A 22630-nucleotide genomic window follows, 5' to 3' on the forward strand; every position below is an offset into this window, starting at 1 on the left:
CCACCTCCACTCATCCGACATCCTCTTCGCCTTAAAAATTACATTAAACAACCTAGTCAACCACTCCAAACTTGCTCTCTCCACACACTTCCAAAATTCCACCGGAATCTCATCTGGCCCGGTCGCTTTGCCCCTACTCATCTTACGCATAGCTCCCACGACCTCCTCAACCTTGATACGCCTGCAGTACCCAAAGTCTCGGTGACTCTCGGAATGCTCCAATTCGCCTAGCACAATATCCCGATCCCTTTCTTCATTCAGAAATTTATGAAGATTGAATTATATTTAGCCAACTTTATAAAGGAAAAAAACTATGTCATACTCTAATGCCTTATGATAACTTTGATATATTAGTTGTGCATTTATTTTAGTAGCTTAGACATAGTAGAATAACTAATATATTAACTTATATTCAAATATCATGCAATAATACATGTTCTTCATGGCTTTAAAAATTGTATTCTCTTTACTCAAGTATCTAATATATGAATTCATCGTATTCCTACTGAAACTCAAATTAGAACTCAAGTATCTAATATATGAATTCATCTTATTCGTATTGAAACTCAAATCAGAAAATACGAGAAATAAAAAGAGACTCCACATTGTTAGTTTTAGTAATCATATGGAGAATTTAATTAGATGGTAATATTAAAACCCAACAAAATTTATTTTTAGTAAGAAAAAAATGATCATCATAAAAAATTAAAGTAAAAAACTAATGCTTATTACTGTATTATAAAACTGCAATCACAAGGAATTCAGCAACCAAGTGTCATTGAAACATCTAAATGGACAAAACTGGTTATGGGTAAAGCACGCAAAGCTTTTGGGATCAACGTAACCGGATTTGAGCATGAAATCTTCGATTTAAATGGATCAAAAGAGACAAATTCAAATACAAAAAAGGGGTCACTGGCAGCAACAAGCAAGAAGGGAAAGAAAAAAGGGGAAGGTGAGGTTCAAAAGCTAATTAGCAGCATTAAGTACGATGGGCGAAGCAACAGAGGCAGGGGCAAGCACTTCAAGAGCCAGTCAAGATGAAAGTAAAAATCCTAAGCTGGAACATTAGGGGTCTCAATGGTAGGAAAAAAAGGAGCACTCTAGTATCTTTAGTTCGTAAATGGAAGGCCGACATTTTGTGTCTTGAGGAAACCAAAATGGAGGTAATTCCTAAAAACTTGTTACATCAAATTTGGGGGAGCAGATGGGTTGATTGGGTAGAACTAAAGGCTTGTGGCACTAGTGGGGGTATTATTATTATTTGGGATAAAAGAATGTGGAATTGCATTGACACTCATCAAGGCAATTACACAGTCACATGTATCCTTGAAAGTTCACAAGAGGATTTCAGATGGTGCTTTACTGGAGTATATGGTACACATACAAATTCTGAGAGGGAAGAACTATGGCAGGAGCTGGGAGCAATTAGAGGTATTTGGAGTGAGCAATGGATTATAGGTGGGGATTTCAATGCATGCAGGTTGGAGAACAAGAGACTCAATTGCACTATGAGATCCAAAGCAATGAAAAGCTTCTCAGAAACAATTATGGATCTGCAACTGATTGATTGCCTCTTCATGGAGCAAAGTATACATGGTCAAGGGGGGAAAACACTCTACAGACATCTAGGATTGACAGATTCCTTATTTCTACAGAGTGGGATAAAAGCTTTAAAGCAATTAAACAGCTAGCGTTGCCTAGACCTATTTCTGATCATAAACCATTACTGTTGGAATGTGGAGAATGGGAGGCAACCCACTCCTAATTCAAGTTTGAGAATATGTGGTTGCAACAAGAGGGGTTCATTGATATGGTAAAAGGGTGGTGGCAGAATTACACTATAGGTGGCAGCCCTAATTTTATTCTCACTCAGAAGTTGAGAAACTTGAAAAAAGACATCTCCAACTGGAACAAAGAAGTTTATGGCAAATTGGAAGTAAGAATGCATACACATACTAAGTAAGAATAGGTTTGTTTGGATATCATCCTTTAGTGAGAGAGGCTCCTCCTTCTCTCTAACTTTATTCTGCCTAAGGCAACCAAACGAATGCATACACATACTACTACAGGCAACCTACTAGCAACAACAACAATTCCTCCAAAGCCTCCTAACATCCCCCCATGTGAGGAAAAGATTTCGTACAAGGACAAGCTGATTGGAGAATTAACTAACAATCTAGGGGACTTGAACAGTCCAAATAGCTCATCTTCCCCATGGATGTGCAACACAATGATCGTGCCCAGTTTACCAACGAGGGAAGGGTGAACCAGCCTCATCAAATAACCCTAACGGGGCAGGATATCAAAAGAATTTATGAACCATGGAAATTCTCCGTTATAATCAAGCTAATTGGAAAGAGAATCCTCCACCAGTATCTAAAGGCAAAGGTTCAAGCCCTGTGGAGGCCATCTGAAAACTTCTCCTTAATAGACCTCGGAGAGGACTATTATACGATTAAATTCAATAAGGAAGAAAATGCAAAGAAAGAACTGCAAAACGGGCCATGGTTCATCAATGGCTTCTTCCTCTCAGTCCAAAAATGGACACCAAACTTTGTAGCCACTCAAGCAACCCAAAGTTTCACGGCCATCTGGGTGAGATTACCCCATCTCCCAACGGAATTCTACGATGGAATTATACTCACAAAAATTGGGAATGCTATTGGAAAGCTTCTAAAAATCGACGCATGTACCTCCTCTACTCTTCGAGGGCGTTACGCACGTTTATGTGTTCAATTGCCACTGAAGGAAAAGGTGCAGCCCTATATCCTTATTGGATCTCACAAACAAACAATATTATACAAATGAGATAATATTCTATGTAAAAAATGTGGTTGTCTTGGGCACTCAACTACCAAATGTACCCACATAACCACCCACAGTACAAACTCGACCAATGAAGAAGGCAAACCAGAAAAACGGACAACGACTATGAATGGCAGACGGTTTCATTCCCCAAGAATAGGAGATCATTATTAAAACCAAGCATGCAGACAAATACCACAACATCAACACTGCCAGGTATAAATGTAAAAATTTTTGAAGCCTCAACGGGTAAGTTTCTCAAAACTCAGCAATTAAAATTCATAGAAAAAAAATCTGTGCCATCCACGCTTCTCGATAATCCAAAGTCTCTTCATAATCCTGTATTAGCTTTAGTTAAAAACCATAAGCCTAATGAAAATACTCTTACTAACCACTTTAATCATAATTACCATAATCTAAATTTAGAGCACCTAGATTATGAACAAACCAGCGGTAAAAATAATACCACCAGTGGTTTGCATGGCAAGGACTACCCCAAGCAGACAGGTGGACAAAACGTGTCTTCTAAGAACTCTAATCCTACGGAGTATCTCCCAAAATCTCTTGCTACTAATGAGCCTGCTAATAACCCTCTAACACCCAATAAAAAAATCCACACAAAAAATACTCCTTTACTAACCCCTCACAGTAATCATATTATGGAGGAAGATATCCCACTATTAGATTGCGTGCAATCAAATGACCTCCCTGACGATGAACACTTGGCCAAAAGCGACCTCCATATGTCGGACGCGATCTCCATTGGAGATATTGCTAAAAACCTCACGCAAGACCCCTTCTCTCCCTTGCATATAGACCCTATCATTACTACTCCTGCTCTTACTCCTCCAAACTCCATAGCTTGTGATATATTAACTTCCCAGAATGCCTCGAACACAACTCACCCTCCGAAGGAGATTTCGCCTAATTCAAATCCAACGCCTCAATCGTCCCTACCCAATGGACAACCTTCCTCCATTACCACCCCATCTTCCCCCTCAACCTGTGATTTACACTCGGCCACCAAATCCACCCAACAATCAGCCACAATCCTGGATAGAGCTAGGCCTCATGGGTCAAGCCATTTCCTTCAATCTTTAGATCGACGGGCAGGACCCAGTCCTGATCATCCAAAATACGAGCTACCTTGCTCAGCTGATCTCGGAGGGCATGCATTTGGCCATGACAAACTACATCAACCAAATGTGGATCTCAAATATCCTCCAACCACTGGCTCCATCACTCAATCAAAACCTAACTACCAATATGCAAGAGATGTGGAACATTCCAGGAAATCCCAACAATATGATGCCACAGAATGTACCAATCAATCTACCCTTGTTTGCTCCAGAGGAGATGTCCATGCTAAACCCCATTTTCACCCCATGGACAGCCCAAACACCCCCTGTCCAACAGGCCCAACCACCAAATCCACAACCACAACATCAGAACCCACCTCCTCCCATGCATGCAGAAGCACAGCAGATGGACATGCAAAATCTCGAGGAAAACCAAGAAGTGGAGGAAGAACCACTCCCTCATCTTGGAGAACCGAGGGTGGCGTTCTCAAACCTAAGCAAAGTAAAAATACTAATCTTCAAAGAATGGCTCGACAAGAAGTGCATCATCAGCTGTCCACCCACCATGTTCAAGTGCTCGATGGATATACGCTCCCCCCTCCCCCGACCCCATTGTCGGGAAGAATGTACTAATTCTGGTACCCTCCCACAGGAGGAACAATACACCAACCGCGAGGGAGAACCAAGCACCTTCCAACCAGCCCATGATGAATCAACCCATTAACTTTATAATTTGGAACGTCTGGGGTGCAAATAATGCAAATTTTCGTCGTAATTTTAGGTAGCTTATGGATACTCACAACCCCAACATGGTAGCTCTGCTAGAAACTAGAATGGCTAACCACCTCTCAATTCTGGAGGACTTCAATTTCACTGAAATGATTGAGGTGCCCTGCTGAGGGGAAAGCAGGTGGGCTGGTCATCCTTTGGAATCATAATAGAGTCGTCGTCAACAACTTCACTAGGCGTAACCAAGAAATCCATGCCATGATCGAGGTAAAACCAAATCACAAAACTTGGCTCTTTCGTTCAATCTATGCTGGCACTGACAAGTACAATCGTGATACATTATGGCATAATATAAAAAATATCTATAATTTCTATAAAGGACCTTGGCTTATGGGAGGGGATTTTAATGATGTAATTATGTCTCAAGAAAAATTTGGAGGTAGGGCAGTGAACCAAAAGCGTGCACAAAACATTTTAGCAAGCCTAAACTACTGCAAATTATTTGATCTAGGCTTCAAAGGGTGCAAATTTACGTGGTCGAATCATAGAAAAAGAGGGAAAGGTCTAATAATGGAGCGTCTCGATAGAGTTTATGCTAACACGGAATGGTTAGATCAATACCCTGATGCCTCCATAATCCACCTATCAAAAACTCATTCCGACCATAACCCTATTCTCATCTCTCTCAAAAAGAAATCCACGAACTATATTGACAAGCCTTTCCGCTTAGAAACAATGTGGTGTTCCCATCCGGAGTTCACTTCTATAGTCAATAAGCACTGGGCCACTAATGATCTTATATCTGCCACGAAGTCCTTTGAGGAGGATGTTAAGAGCTGGAGTAACGAAGTCTTTGGTGACATTCATAGGAAAAAAAGACAAATTCTAGCAAGGCTAAGTGGAATTCAAATTAGTCCTAGATATAGCACTAGCATTTTCCTTCAAGAGCTAGAAAAAAATTACAACATCAATATAATGAGATCCTAGTACTTGAGGAAGATTATTGGAAGTTACGCTCTAGAGTTATGTGGATGAATGGAGGCGACGCTAATACCAAATATTTCCAAATCATAAAGAATTAATAAGATTACCTTCTTTAAAGATGGCTCCAAAAAGTAGATAGACGACCCAAAATCCATAATGGACCACACGGTCAATTTTTTCAAGAACTTATTCACTACAAACCACACTTCTTCCTATTTGCATACACAAAATGGTAGCAACCACTCTAATATACACTTCCCTCCCTCGTGCCTAGACTAGCCGCTTATAGACTTTGAGATCACAAAAGCAATATTCTCTTTTCATCCTAATAAAGCTCCATGACCGGATGGGCTTCACCCCCTTTTTTTCTAAAAATTCTGGAATAACATTAAAGGTAGTGTTATGGATTTCTGTCACAAAGTATTTAGGGAAAACAGTATTCCTAAAGACATTAACAAGACTTACATTTGCCTAATCCCCAAGTTTGAAAATGCTAATCATTTAAAAAAATTTAGGCCCATAAGCTTTTGTAATACGATTTACAAAATCATTTCTAAAATAATAGCCAATAGGATGAAGCCCTTTATGCAGAATATAATTGGCCCTCACCAAGCTAGCTTCATTAAGGAAAGAAGAGCTTGTGATAATGCTCTAATCATTCAAGAAGTAATGAACTACATCAAAAATTCAAAAAGCAAGCAAGGGAATATGATAGTCAAAACCGACCTTGAAAAAGCATTTGATAAATTGGAATGGTCTTTCATCCATAGAACATTAATCTTCTTTAATTTCCCTACTAGTTTGATCAACCTAATTATATGTTGTATTACCTCCTCTAGCTATACCATCCTTGTCAATGGCACAAAGTCTGAATCCTTTGCTCCTTCAAGAGGAATTAGACAAGGAAACCCTATGTCACCCTACATTTTCATACTTTGTATGGAAATGCTCTCTATAATGATCAACCACAATGTGGATATTAAGAAATTGGAAACTATTAGAATTACTCACAAAAGCCCTCCTTTATCGCACTTATTCTTCGCAGACGACCTCACTCTAATGGGCAAAGCCAACATAAAAACATCCCATTCTATGATTCGTTGCCTTGATAACTTCTGCCAGTTATCAGGCCAAACCATTAACAAATCAAAATCTAAGTTAATTATTTCTAGTCAGTGCCCAAAGTCAACAAAAATCAAACTTTCGAATCTTTGGGACATAAAAGTCAGCGAAACTTTTGGTACATACCTTGACTTTCCAATCATAAACGTTAGCCCAAAACCAAAAGACTACCAATTCGTCATTGATAAAATGAGAAAGAAACTAAGTAGTTGGAAAGCTAAGTGGCTCAACACAGCGGGGAGGTGCACCCTGATATCCTCTACTCTAAACACAATTCCCAACCACATCATGCAATCCTCTATGCTTCCCAAAAAAACTCTAAAGGAAATAGACAAAATCCAACGGGATTTTCTATGGAACTCATCCCCTGATAAGAGGAAACTCCATATGATTAATTGGAACATTGTTACAAAGAACAAATGCATGGGTGGCTTGGGGATTCGAAAAGCTGATAGTAAAAATCTAGCACTCCTAACGAGTTTAGTATGGAGACTTATTAACAACCCTAATTCGATGTGGACCAAAGTAATCTCTAGTAAATATGGTAATATGAGGGGGAATACTACTAACTCCCACACCTGGAAGAGCATCTTTAGAGGATGGCACCTTTGCAATATTGGTACAAGATGGGATATCAATAACAAGGCTCTCCTTAGTGTTTGGCAATCCAATTGGATCCCAAACATAAGGAACCTTAGGAATGCAATCGCAGGTCCTCTAAGGGAGCATGAGGATAAGCTTACAGTAAATCAAATTAAGGAAAATGGGCAATTGAACTTCTCAAAAATCTCATCCCTTCCCAAATAACTGATAGCATTAGTGCTATCATCCCCACCGGTAGGAAATCTCGCAATATTCACAATATATGGAGCCTATCCTCTAATGGACTGTTCTCAACCTCTTCTTGCTATCAAATCATAAATGAAGAGGAAAATCAAGACAAAGATTTCAGTTGGATCTGGAGCTTACATTGCCCAAACAAGATAAAAAAATTCATTTGGAAGTGCTACCACAATAGACTTCCTACACGATCTTACTTGGCTAATATAGGTATCAACATCGACCCAATCTGCCCGGTTTGCAAAAACAATGAGGAAACTATTCACCACATCTTCTGGGATTGCTCATCTGTCAACAACTTATGGCATACTTATGGTCTCCAACTGAATGATAAGACGCATACTACTCACTGGCTCGACCATAAGCAAATTAATAATTATTTTAGCCACCACTATCTTTCTTGGAATGAGGACTTTCCTTTTGCCATTTGGAACATCCGGAAAAATAGGAATGCAAATAACCACAACAATACTTCTCACAAAATTCGTTGGTCAACCATTATCAACACCTCTCTAGAATATAAACTCGTGATTGAAAAGCACATTAACAACTCCCTCACAAGTCTATTAAGGTTAGTTGGCACAAGCCACCGCAAGGCTGGTTGAAACTAAACATAGATGGTGCCTTCAAAGCTGATAGATACCAAGGTGGAATTGGAGGAATTGTTCGTAACCATGCAGGCGCTGGATAATGGCTTTCACCAAGAAGGTGCATACACTCTCATCGGCTCAAGTGGAACTCCAAGCACTACAAGAAGGCCTGCAGATGGTTATAGCACACAGTATGCATCCGGTAGAAATTGAAACGGATGCTTCAGAAACAATAACCATGATTGAGCATGACCATCCTACTTACACACATCTAATTTATGCATGCAGGTTGTTACTTCTTCGGGCGAGGCAGAAGGGGCAGGTAATCCTCAAGCATAGCTTAAGGGAAGGAAATGCAATGACACATATTTTGGCTAGAGATGCACTCATGCAGCCCAACATAAATAAGCTTCGCCTTTTGTCTACCCCACCGGAACCGGCGATGACACAATATCAAAGGGACATGGAGGGCTTCTTTTCTGTAAAAACTACTTCCGCTACTATATGCGCTAGGCTGCGTTAGGAAATGTTGATGCCTTAGAAGGCTGTAGTGCAAATGTTAGTGCCAATTGCGGCAGTTTGGGATGTAATATGTCAATGTTTGACACTTAGCTATTATTAATATATTTCCTTCTGTTCAAAAAAAGTTGGAAGTAAGAAGAAGCAAGGCTCTTGAGGAACTTGCAGCTTTAGAACAAGCTACAGAAGGCAGAATTCCAATGCAAGCTGAAAAGCAGAAGATTTTGAGTTCGCAAGTGGAGCTGGAGGAACTGGCCAAAGCTGAAGAAACATATGGAGACAAAAGTCAAGATGTCAATGGTTGAAAGAGGGGGACAGGAACACTAAATATTCCCATTCCATAGCCAACTCACACAGAAGATTCAACAATATTAACAAGCTTAAAGTAAATGATGAAATAATAGAAGACAAAACACAGATTAAAGAGGAGATTTTGAACTTCTACTAGAATCTGTATACAGAAAACGAAGTGTGGAGACCTACTGCCAATTTTGATGAAGCAACTAGACTAGCAGAAGAGGACAGGGAGTTGTTAGAGAAAGCTTTTGACAAAGAAAAAGTGCATGAAACCATTAATTCTTGTTCCTCAGATAAGGCTCCTGGGCCAGATGGTTTCACTATCGCTTTCTTTCAAAGAACATGGGAGTTTATCAAACCAGAAGTGACGAGGGCACTCAATCACTTTCATGCTATAAGGTGAGATCATGTAATGCCTCCTTTATTGCCTTGATTCCAAAAAAGAAAGGGACTATTGAACTTAGAGACTTCAGACCAATAAGTCTAATTGGCAGTGTCTATAAGATTGTGGCCAAGCTACTAGCAGAAAGATTGAAGAAGATTATTGGCAAATTAGTCTCCAGTCATCAAAATGCTTTCATTAAGCACAGGCAGATAATTGATGCTTCACTTATAACCAATGAGGCTCTAGATTGGAGGCTTAAATCTGGGGAGCCTGGCATTATATGCAAACTTGATATTGAAAAAGCTTTTGACAAGCTGAATTGGTCCTATCTAATTTCTATTCTAAGGAAGATAGGATTCAGAGACAAATGGAGAAGGTGGATTAGATTCAGCATCACAACAGTCAAATATTCAGTGTTGGTCAACAGAGAACCTGTGGGTTTCTTCTCACCTCAGAAAGGGATCCCACTCTCCCCATTTCTATTTATACTTCCCATGGAAGGTTTAAGCAAAATGCTTGAAAAGGCCAGAGAACTACAACGGATTCAAGGCTTCAGAGTAGGGACAAACATTGGGAGTTCAGTCTCAGTTTCTGACAAAGAAAAAGTGCATAAAACCATTAATTCCTGTTCCTCAGATAAGGCTCCTGGGCCAGATGGTTTCACTATCGCTTTCTTTCAAAGAACATGGGAGTTTATCAAACCAGAAGTGACGGGGGCACTCAATCACTTTCATGCTATAAGGTGAGATCATGTAATGCCTCCTTTATTGCCTTGATTCCAAAAAAGAAAGGGACTATTGAACTTAGAGACTTCAGACCAATAAGTCTAATTGGCAGTGTCTATAAGATTGTGGCCAAGCTACTAGCAGAAAGATTGAAGAAGATTATTGGCAAATTAGTCTCCAGTCATCAAAATGCTTTCATTAAGCACAGGCAGATAATTGATGCTTCACTTATAGCTAATGAGGCTCTAGATTGGAGGCTTAAATCTGGGGAGCCTGGCATTATATGCAAACTTGATATTGAAAAAGCTTTTGACAAGCTGAATTGGTCCTATCTAATTTCTATTCTAAGGAAGATAGGATTCGGAGACAAATGGAGAAGGTGGATTAGATTCAGCATAACAACAGTCAAATATTCAGTGTTGGTCAACAGAGAACCTGTGGGTTTCTTCTCACCTCAGAAAGGGATCCCACTCTCCTATTTATACTTGCCATGGAAGGTTTAAGCAAAATGCTTGAAAAGGCCAGAGAACTACAACGGATTCAAGGCTTCAGAGTAGGGATAAACATTGGGAGTTCAGTCTCTGTTTCTCATCTGCTGTATGCAAATAATACTCTAATCTTTTGTGAGGCTGAAAAGTCACAACTTATGTACCTAAACCTGGCTTTCCTCCTATTAGAAGCTCTTTCTGGGCTACATGTTAATGTGTTGAAAAGTATCATTTATCCAGTCAACCATGTATCTAACATTGAGGAATTAGCAGGTATCATGGGTTGCAGTATTGGCTACTTGCCTACCACATACTTGGGCCTTCCACTAGTTGTCAAATTCAAAAGCTGTGAGATATGGAGTGGGATTATTGAAAAGTTTGAAAAGAGATTAGCATCATGGCAATTGCAATACCTCTCCATGGGAGGAAGACTAACTCTTATCAATAGTGTACTTGACAGCATCCCAACTTATTACATGTCATTGTTTCCTACCCTTAAAAAGGTGTTAAAGCAATTAGATAAAATTGGGAGGGACTTTCTATGGGAAGGGAACAGCAGCACTACAGGTTTCATCTCATTTAGTGGGATAAAGTCATACAACCAAAGCACCAGGGAGGATTGGGTATCAGAGATCTCTAGAGGTCCACAACAAGTGTTTACTAATGAAATGGCTTTGAAGATATGGCACAGGGGAATCAAGCCTCTGGAAGGAGGTGATTATTGCAAAGCATGGGAAAAAAGACAACTGGAGCACCAAAGTCTCTAATTCACCTTATGGAGTGGGCCCTTTGAAGTACATCAGGAAATTGGGGAATGAATTTTCTAGGAATCCTACTTCAAAGCAGGCAATGGAGCACATATCAGATTCTGGAAAGACAAATGGCTCAACAACATTACACTCATGGATAAATACCCTAGCATGTTCCAGATTGCATTGGACAAAAACTCCTCCATAGCTCAGGACTGAAGTGGCAATAATTGGGATGTTCATCTCGGAAGAGCAGTGCAAGATTGGGAAGTGGACAACTTGATAGAATTGCTTGCCATAGTGGAAAGGTTCAACATGAATGCAAGTACACCAGACACCATTTGTTTGGGGAGTAAGGGCACTTTCTTAGTGAAAGAATGTTACAGGCAACTATGTTCTCAAAACCAAGTGATTGATGCATGGCCATGGAAATTAATATGGAAAACTAAGTTGCCTATTAAAGTAATTTGCTTTGACTGGATTGTTCTCCATGAAGCTTGCTTGACACAAGATAATCTCAACAGGAGAGACCTTCAGTTGGTCAATAGATGTTATATGTGCAGGGAGAACGTGGAAACAGTCAGCCATCTGTTTTTGTATTGCCCAGTGGCCACTGATCTTTGGAACATGTTTTACTGTATTTTTGGCCTCAAATGGGTTATGCCGCAAAACATAAAACAGGCACACTTGAGCTGGAGTCAATGGAGAGTTGATAAGACCATCAAGAAGATCTGGTTGATGATCCTTGCAGTTATTTTTTGGTGTTTGTGGAATGAGAGGAATAGTAGATGCTTTGATGGGATCTCAACTCCAAATCACTCTCTCAAAGCTATATGCCTACTCAATCTTTTTTGTTGGACTAAGTTAGCTAATGTAATTAGTTCTGCTCATCTTTTGGACTTTGTTAGCACCCTTGTCTTAGATTGACATACTGTAAAGGGACTAGTTTTTCTTTCATTTTTGCACCTCAACTTTTGCAACTATGAATCTTCTTGATGCTTTTATTAATATAACATCTTACTTCATCCAAAAAAAAAATCTCAAAAAGATTTAACGTGTATTCATTGAAATCATTACAATATTGTTTAAATATTTATTTTATCTACATACATATTTTAAGATTTTTTGAGTTATAAAATAGAATTATAGTTAACTACTTAAAAGTTATTCGTTGATAACATTTTAGTGACACACTACTTGAGTTCAGGGAACACTTTTGGCAGTAATTAATTTTAGGTGATTCTTTGAGTTATCCAACTGATTATCTTTCTAATATTTAATTCTAAAATCCTAATATTAATTTTAGTCGAATTTAAAGTCCTAAATGTTACAAAAATAACTAAATCATTATTTTGTCTAATATGAAATATACTTTTGAAGGGTAGGAAGTTCTTTTTTAATTAAATAGAATGACAAAACATTCCAGAATATTAAAAGTGGTAAATTCATAATTGAATTTAGAATACGAATATTAGTTCATTCACATTTTTTAAATAACAGCATTACTCAAAGTCTTTCTCTTGTTTTCTTTTAAATTTATCGAGGGATGATTCTAACATGGAAGTTAACTTTGCTTTGGATGGTAAAATACTCACGTTAGTTCTGATTTAATTAATATCTTACATGTCTGTGATGGCTAAAGTCTAAATATTAGGACTTTTACTTATTCAATAAGGAAATATTTAATAATCAAAATTTTAGGTGAATTAAATGTCCTAAATATTAAGAAAGTAACTGAAACTACAATTATGTCTAATGTAAAAAAGGCGAATGATATTTCACTAAGAGCCTTCGTGCTTTTAATATAACAATATAGATTCTTGCTAGGTTTTTGAGAATTTTGTGCGTCTTTACTACCAAAAAATTTAAAAAAAACATTAGCTGAAAAAAGCATTTTGGAAACTCTCGTCTCCCTCATGGACAGTTTTTCAATACTAAACGCAGGCGTTTGGATATAAGAATTGTGAAATTCCGGAAAAAATGATATAAAAAAAGAAATCAAGCGAAAATAGTATTTGAAAATTAGAGTTGTGTTTGAACATGAATACAATTTGCAGTTATTTTTGAATTTTTGTGAGTGATTTGAAGTGAATTTTGAAAAACAGGTTTTTGGAGTTTTTCAAATTTCCAGAAAAATTTCGAAATTCAATAGTAAATTTTGAAAATTTCATGGCCAAATACTGATTCCAGAAAAAGTGAAAATTTTCCGAAAAAAGTGAAATTTATTTTATGGCCAAATGGGCCCTAATATAGCCAGCTAATTCGAAATTGAATTTAGCTGATTGATTGATTTATACATCCCAGACGAAGTTCAAACCAAAAAAAATCTTTAATAGATAAAATCGCACAAAGTTCAGAAAATAAAGGAAGATGAAACTTATGTTAGCCTGTTGAGTCCTACATTGGTCAAGTATATAAGCCATCATCGCCCTATATGATCTTAGACAACGTGATCTCCTCACCATATGAGCTAATTTTGGGATTGATTTAGGTACCAGGTCCATCTTCCTAATATGGTTAAGACAAGACTAGTCTAATCTTTGGTTATGCAATGTCGGGCCCCAGTATTATATTATTCCATGCTCAGATATTCAACAATGGATGTGCAGGGGGTGTATAGTGCAACATTAGACAATCATGTGCATGAGTCCTAGATATGGTCTTGGACGATCCTCACTTCATGAGCAAATTTTCGAGATTAAATTAGGTCCAAGGTCCATTTTCTTCACAAAATCAGTTAGAGTGCTTCCGCATTTACAAATAAAGTTCAACACCTAGAACCAATTAGGTTTCTAGGGATCTGCCAAATGTGTGCAGTTCTCTAATGTACATATAAAGTGTAATGTGCATTTTAAAGCTTGCGGAGACATATTTCAAAAAATGGAATAAGCTCCAAAAAAGATTTCGCAAACACTAAACAGTAGTGGTACTATATTCTGGAACGTTACACCTTAATTATAAGAACAAACCAGGAAACATGATTAACCAAAAATCGCAATAATTGGTTTAATGGCATAAACTGAGATTGTTCTGCTATAACGTGACGGTGCTACCATTTGCCCCTTCAGGGACATCAGATAAAACTGTGAAACTATTTTTCCCCTTTTTTTGGATATATCTGTGACACCATTTCATCACATTAAGCATCAAGTTTCACCTCAATCATCCACATTCAACTGTCCATGGAGCAGTATGAGATGCACGAAACAATGTCATAAATATTTATAATCAACTCAGACATGTAAAACTGCAAAAGGATTTATTTACATCCCTGTTAAATTATATGCTTGATTGATTTTAAGGAATAAGAATGAACAGATAGGGAAAACCACCAAAAATAAGAAAACTGCAAGAAATAAATTATCATATACTAATTCATTACCTTTCTATCCAAATCAAGGGCTTTGGAGGCTAATCCTTCAAGCCACTGAACAATTCGGAGGCATAGTTGTGCAGTATGATTCTTCACAACAAATTGGCAAGCTTCTAAGTGTGAAGTAGTTGGCAACTGCAAAGAACATAGTATGATAAGCAAAAATTAAACATAAAAGAAACTAAACAACACATTCCTTAAAAGCTAGATGTTTAGTTAGTTTGTTCAGTTGGAACTTTCTTTTCCCTGTTAATAGGGTTGACACTTTTTGGATTTTGTTAGCTCCCTGGTTCTAGCATAGGCACTCTTGTACTCGAGCTTACAATGTTTTTTGTCTTTTGTAGGGGAGCTAACATAAGTTCTGTTCTTGTAATTTGGCATCTTCCTGATGCCCTTTCAATGATATTATCTTACTTCATCAAAAAAAAAGAAACTAAACACATTAACAGCAACAATACTACTCTGTTGACAACTAAAGATGCATCACCAGGATAAGGTCTTCAGGAAGTTCTTCATTTCCTGCAAGAGGATGAAACGTTCAATTTAAATAACAATAAACATCTAGCAAATGAACTTGAGCAGGAAACTATTTTCTGTTCATTACGAAAACTTTATGCAGTAAAATTGCTGAAACACAACAAAAGAGATCCAGCTAATAATGACATTAGTGAACTGCTTCCCACAAGAAAATCAAAGATTTACTACACATTTAAAACTCGTGTCCACAACCTCTTTTTCAAGAGCCAAATGCAGAGTATATTTAGAAAGAACATGAAACTCCTTTTGTCAACATACAAGGAAATGAAAGATCTACATTATTCAACCGTTACAGGACATGAATTCTAATACTACACCAAAAGGCTATCTCCAAGGGTCAATTGTGCACACACGTTATTATTTTTATAACGACGTAGATGAAAGAAAAGTATCCCCTCCATTCCTTTAATATGAAAATTTGAGTTGTCATCAAAATTATCAAGTTTTAAGTTGAAAATAATGTCCATTAGATCATATTTCCAAATTGCATCTTTTTTTTTAACCAAGTACAACATTTCCAAATTGAATCTTAGACATTTCAAAAACTACATTGAGAATATTATCTACAATAAATGAATAGATTTTCATGATGATTGAAAAATTAAAAAGAAATATCATAACCGAAAAGTTAAAAATCAAAAAGTTAATTCGAACCATATGAATTAAGACAGATGGAGTAACAACTATGCCCAAAGACATACACAATTTTATCACTACCAAAGTAAGAAGTGGCAAGACTTTCTAGTGATAACTTAAGAACATAGGAATTAAAAGGTTGACGACTTATTTCCTTTTCCATAAAGATGCCACAAGAGAGACCATGAAGCTGCCTCGTCAAGCAAAATCCGTGCCTTCTGTCTCATCAATTTGTCCTCCATAACTCTGTGCATTTCATTAGAACCATACCTACAGGAAAAGAGCACAAGACATTGCAGTCTCACATGAAAAACACTAGATACATCCTCAATCTGGGACTACACTACAAAGTTCACAATAGCATTGGAGGATGTTGGCAAACACCATATTTTTCACAAATTTGGCATCTTAGTTTCTGTTGTTTTACTATTTTAGTCATTACAACCACTAAAAATTCTCTTTTTTATAATGAAAACAGATTGAAGAAAACTAAAGATTATTTACCTTTAGGTGGAAAATCAGTCAAATAATATAAGAGCTCTTCACAGTGGTAGTTGCAGGTGAAACTGTATAATGGTTAAACAATAAAGTAGAAAGGCAGCAAAAGGGAAAACTTGAAAAGGACTTACTGTTATTTGAGGTCTTTGTAAGATATTTACTAAGGAGAGCAGTTTCTCTGCTACTAGTCAGAGCACATATTTTTATTACCCTGGCTTGTTGGAAAAGTCAGATTGATACACTGAAATATGAAAGACTTACTACAGTCAAATAAAACTTGGAAGACTAATGTGCTAATTCAGAAGACTTCCACAATCCAATTGGCCGGATACACATATAGGAACAAGCAAATCCGGAGTATCTACACGTTTAACCAAGATATTTCCTTTTTCTTTTATTTTAAACTACAGGAGGAGCACAAGAGCTGGAAAATCACTTTTAAAGAGTAATAATGAGACTCCAAATCACAACAGATTTAAATGACCGCAAAAAGGGGGGAGCATGTGGCAAAGAAGAAAATAAGGTTGACTGACAAAGAGCTCTTTGGACCAAAATGGCAAAACTAGTCTAAGGCTTGGTGGACTCTCTTAGTGTCACCTTGTGAATGTCAACCCAACTTCGAGATCCTAGTTTGTTGATCTGGAGTAACTTTGACAGAAGTTTATCCAGCTTTCGCTGAAGTTTAAAAGGATGCAAAATACTTCTGAGGCAGGAATTTGAGATTGTCAATCACTTCAAAGAACTCAAGCATGTAATTGAAGATACTCGAGAATTTTTGGAGCAAAAAAGGTGCACTCACAATAACTACAAAAGCTAACAAAGACATCATTTAAACTAGCATACTCTTCATAGATTACAGATGAATTGAATGTCCACCTTTCGTTTTAGCTTATTTCAACTAAAATCCAGTGCAGCACATTTCCAGCAACCAACAATTCATGTCTTTCCTTCTATTTTTCTTTTATTATCAGTAAAACACTCATCTACTTCTTATTACTATAGAATCAAAATGTAACTTGTGGCACTCATATTTTTCCCGGTTAACAGTAAAAAACACATTGTCAGCTCTCGTATTAATAGCCATAAACAGTCAAATAGAGACATTCAAGTTGGGATAAAATGCACATATGATACAGAGCAACAGAAATACTTTTTTTATGAAGTAGATTTCATTAATGGCATCAAGAAGATGTAGATGTAATAAAAGATAGAGGTCAGCTCCAATAAAGAGAATTCTAAGCTAAGGCTAGTGAGCTGACAAAGAGGAGCAGCATACATACCTAATTGATTCTGAGACATCACGGCAACAATTCTCAAAATGTAATATCAAGTCAGGGATAGAAATTAACCCTACAGCACATATAAACAGAAACTGTTAGATATCAATCTTTACATTATTTTCCCTCATTCATGGCATACTAAGAGAACTTTCTTCTGAAAACTGGTAAATTAATCTACACTGCATAATGTCCAAATCTCTAAAGTTCAGATCTTCCAAAGCTGACAAGTGAGGCTTGCTATAGTGGTTGAGCACCTCCGCCATCAACCAGTAGGTTGAGGGTTCGAGCCACGTTAGAGGGTAAGTGGGAACACTATTGATCCTCCTGATGGGGTGGGGTGGGTAAAAAAAGTTCTCCAAAGCCCAATGCAGGCCATATATACAACCCAACATTTCCTATCTGTAAAAGAGTGAGAGAACCAAAAATATTGAAGTTTGTTTTAAAATCAAAAGGAGCAAAATTCAAAGTTTTCTCTATTTCACATGCACGAACCCATGCAAAAGAGAGAAGATTATTATGTCTCAACAAAAATTTAATTCCATGACTGTCCTGTCTAGCTCTCTCTCAGTTTCCTATTGAATCCAGCTTCTACAGAAAGCATTGGATGCCATCCTTATAAATATAGGGAAAAAATCCAAAGATTGTGAATAATTCAAGTACCAATCAACATAAAGATTAATGATCTTGACATCTCAACTTTAACATCAGATCAGTGTAAGTTACTAGAAATGTAGACAACTTGGATACAAGATTTAACCAGAAAAGAAATCATAACCACACAGTAAGAAAATCATTACACTAGTTCTTTTAGTCTATGAATAATAGTGATAAGCATGCAGAAAATACCAAACAAAACCCCATGAACACAAGTTAGTTACACAATATAACCATACAGAGCTTACAAATATATCTCATGCCTCTCCACTTCTCGATCTGCATACAGATATTCATGATTCTTTTTATTCCTAAAAAAATCAATTAATCAATCCACTACACCTCAATCCCAAAAAATTAGAATCACAGTTTTATTTGGGTAAGGTAAAGTAAAAATTAGAATCACAGTTTTTTTTCTCTAAACATCAAAATTCAAGACATAATGGGGGAAGTGGAATCCAAGACATCAATTGCACCAAGCAATCCCATTTCTCTAAACCCATCTCGCAAATATCATCAAATGTAAGAAGTGTAAATGGATAATTAGTGTTGGAGCCCTAGGGTAATTTCAAAATGTAAGCTACATAACAACAACAATCCAAAATCATCACCCAAGCACTTTCTGTTGATCAAAGAATGCCACCTTGCACTGCTGTAAATAAGGTTATATTAGGTCAACACAATTTTACTAGTAAGCACCTTGAAGAGCTGAATCCAGTAGAGATGCAAATAAAGAAAATGTTGAGTCTCCACTGTCCGGTGATGCATCATGCTCCTCCTTGCAAGTTCTAAGGGAAATACTTCCACCTTGACGAATCAAATCATCAGTATCTGTCTCTAATATCCCATGGCTATCAAGAGATGGTCTACTCTTAAAGGCAGTTTGTATTCGAGAAGGTGTTACATCAGCATCAATACTTTCAACTTCTTGTTTGATGTTCTCCATAAAAAGTGCTCCATTCGATCTAACCTCAGTGACCCTAGCAGTAGATCTTTCCCGATGAGGAGATAGGCTTGAACCTGAACTCCTTTTCCTGTGCATGGTACTGATGCTTCAGTGGCGTGTGGATTTACAGAAATTTTAAATACACACACAAAAACTAAAATAGATGCCAAGCCCATAAAAATCATTGTCGATACTGTGAAACAGCATATAGTTAATACAGAACATATAAGCAAAGGCACCTTCAACTACCATACTCTAAATACTTTCAGAAAAATACCACTATACAGAAATGCACATGCTCTTATAAAGATAATAGGAGTATCCAATAGTATTAGACTTTGTCTTTTTAATTTTTTTTTTTTTGGTTGTGTGTGTGTGTGTGTTGGGGGGGGGGGGGGTTACAACTATCTCCAAAGAATTTTGAAGACAATAGTCAGGCTGTTCTGAGTTTTTTGCATGTTCGCAATATTAACAGGTGAACACCGTCTGCCAATTTGCTGTCCCTTACTGGCATGCTCAATTGGTACATCCAAATGTCTCTTGCCACGGATTTGTTTCACTTATGTGTCCACTGTCTCTTCTGTTAAAGGTGTACTGAGGGAAATTGACCCAAAGGACTAAACGGGTGCAACACGATATTCAATTTGATCTCTGGCCATTGCTTCTAAGTTATGGAGAGACAGAAAACTTGAATGCTACAGCAAGAATTTGGTAAGGTGAATAAATACAGAACCAAGAATAAGTGCCAAACCTAGGCTTCAGTAATAGGACTGTGTTTGTATACATGATATATAACATACATGGAGCTAACAATACCTCTTTTGTATACTTTGCATCTATTTGATGCCAGTAAAGAAACAACTCACTTCATCAAAAATATAATATATATGAATATGTACATACATGATGATAATTCTCCCAAGTCTGTACTCATTGTCCTGCAGTAGTGGTCAAGGGGAGCACAACAACAACAACAACAAACTCCGTATAATCCCACCAAGTGGGGTTTGTGGAGCATAGTGTGTACGCCGACCTTACTCCTACCTTGTGAAGGTAGAGACAAGGGGAGCACATATAATTAAAATTTAAAAAATATATATTTCTACTAATTCTGCACTCATTGCCACACAGGAATAGTGAATGTAGTGGTACTTCACATCGACCAAGTAAAGATTTTAAATCTGGCTCGACCAACAACTGTGTCTCTCTACCATGCCCACTCTCTTTTCCTAAAATTAACTGTGAGCTTTCCCACAAAAGATATTACGAGCTGAACATCTCTTCTTTTTCTTTTTTGGTCAAATCCAATTCCATACCTGGTAAGCACAACCAAGGGTGTTAAATTGCTACCTATGTAAAGGTTCTTAAAACTGAAGTAATGTGGTAATTATGAGTTGAATATCAGAACTACTAGAATGACTTGAACCCCATAATAGGAAAAACACCCAGGTCCCCAGAGGTTCAAAATTTCCTACTTCAGTACAATGCACTAATAGACTTTTGTGGCTCGGTCCTTCCCTGGACCCCGCGCATAGCGGAAGCTTAGGGCATTGTGTTGCCCTTTAGTATAATGCACTAATAGCTGTTGCAGAAGCTAAGTATACATCAATTGACAGTCATCAATCAATCAACTATACCTCAATCCCAAACTAGTTAAGGACAATTAAACCAATCATCTACATTTTTTTATGACGGTAGTGTCCGAGTCAACTTGCATGTGCCTCGACTATCCCCCGGGTATCTGCTGCCTCCGACCAACATAGGTATTGGGTAACTCTATCCACAAAACTTTGCTATATGGGAAGAAATCATCTAGTGTTTCTTGTCATGCTAAAATTTGAACCTGATACCTCATGGTTCTCCTCCCACTTCATTTGTATCCGGTCCGCTCAATTGGAACTCATTTTATTCCAATACTAAAAATATATAAGGGTTTTCAAACCCTAAAGGTTTTCTAAATCTCACACTTGTGAGGGGTGAGCCTCTGTAACCTAAGCAAAGATGGAAGCTAGTGCAAGTGTAACAAAAAAAACTAAACTTTAATTTCAACTAGTTTGTATCAATTACAATCTATATAGACGCAAAAGAAAAGAAAAAGACAAACTTATTGGTAAAAGTTCGAAATGGCAAAATTGAAATTTGCAGAAAGAGATACCCGTATCGACGAAAACGCTCTCTTGTACTGAGATTTTCAGGGTCAAAATAGCTGGGAGATGGGCCCTCGTCAATCTCCATCTTCAGAATACCCAAAAGATTTGACGGGACAGAAACGAGAAAAGCTAAAGCCCTGCAGGTTTAAGAGCGGGAAGGGTTTTAAGAAAGCTCTAATGTCTGCGCGACACTGCAAGTAGTACTCCGTGTAATAGGTTGGATAAAATGACAAAAAGGTCTCTCATGTTTGAAGTAGGTCTAAATTAGTCACTGAAATATACTCTTGAGCTATTTTAGTCTTTTAAGCTTGTCAAAAGTTACTTTTGATCCTTGTCGTGTATTTAACAAAGTGTACTTGTTTTTTTTCTTGGTCAAGAGGATCTTATATTATAATATTAGTTTAAAATTATTCTTACATTGGGCTGTTGAGGAGTTAGGTCCATTGTACCAAAAAGTGAGTAGTCCAAAGTTATATTTAGAGCCCGTTCGGATTGGCTTATTTTAAGTGTTTTTAAGCCAAAATAGCTTTTAAGCAATTTTGTAGTATTTGAATAAAGTAAAAAAGTATTTTTAAGCATTTATTTTTAAGCTAAAATGACAAAATAAGCCAAAAGTTAAAATTCCTAACTTATGGCTTTTGGCTTAAAAGTCACTTAAAACAAGCTCATTCAAACGGGCTCTTACAATATTACAATTGTTACTACTTCTTTCAAAATTAGTTCCTAGGGTGTCTGTCCATAGTGATTCATTGACAAACATCGTAGGAACTACCAAAAAGTTGATTCCTTCACCCAGCTGCTTCCCTGTTTTTGTTGTCAACTTGTCTGTCACTTTATTTGCATCTCTAAATATGTGGTTTACTGGTGGATGGCCCAGCGTTTCTAGGAGAGACCTGCATTCACAAATCAAGGAATCATATATTAGATGACTTTTGTTTATGCATTGTATTACTTCTGTCAAGTCCGTAGTTGCCTCCAAGGGCATTAGATTATTTGATAATGCCATTTTCAGGCCCTGCAAAAAAGCTGCCAGCTCATAATTGAGGGTATTTGTATATTTGACTTTCCCCATGTACCCTGTTACTCAATCCCCATTGCTATTTCTAATTACTCCTCCTATTCTTCCTTTTTTATATTTTTGATGTAAGCATCATTAGTGTTTAGCTTGTAACAACCCCTATCTGGGGGGTGTTATTTAACAGAGATAACAGTACTATATCTGGTGTCTTTTCCTCCTATTG

The 22630-nt window shown here is 37.3% G+C and overlaps 1 protein-coding gene across 2 annotated transcripts in view; it reads right to left on the reverse strand.

Annotated features, from left to right (window-relative positions):
* The window catches only part of LOC107762287 (nuclear pore complex protein NUP107), a 47369-nt gene extending 25714 nt beyond the window's left edge, over positions 1 to 21655 (reverse strand). The window contains exons 1-6 of one of the 2 annotated variants that reach the window (XM_075241402.1): positions 21395 to 21655; positions 18993 to 19327; positions 17640 to 17709; positions 16011 to 16131; positions 15176 to 15202; positions 14698 to 14823 (exon numbers count right to left, since the gene is read on the reverse strand). In XM_075241402.1, the coding sequence (XP_075097503.1) occupies positions 14698 to 14823; positions 15176 to 15202; positions 16011 to 16131; positions 17640 to 17709; positions 18993 to 19327; positions 21395 to 21474 (759 nt within the window). In that variant the 5' untranslated portion in view covers positions 21475 to 21655. Of the gene's footprint in view, positions 1 to 14697; positions 14824 to 15175; positions 15203 to 15985; positions 16132 to 17639; positions 17710 to 18992; positions 19328 to 21394 lie in introns of both variants that reach the window. The other variant, XM_075241403.1, reaches the window with a different exon arrangement.
* Between the last annotated feature and the right edge of the window lie 975 nt (positions 21656 to 22630).

Source organism: Nicotiana tabacum, chromosome 20, assembly GCF_000715075.1.
Source record: "Nicotiana tabacum cultivar K326 chromosome 20, ASM71507v2, whole genome shotgun sequence".
NCBI classification, from domain to species: Eukaryota; Viridiplantae; Streptophyta; class Magnoliopsida; order Solanales; family Solanaceae; genus Nicotiana; species Nicotiana tabacum.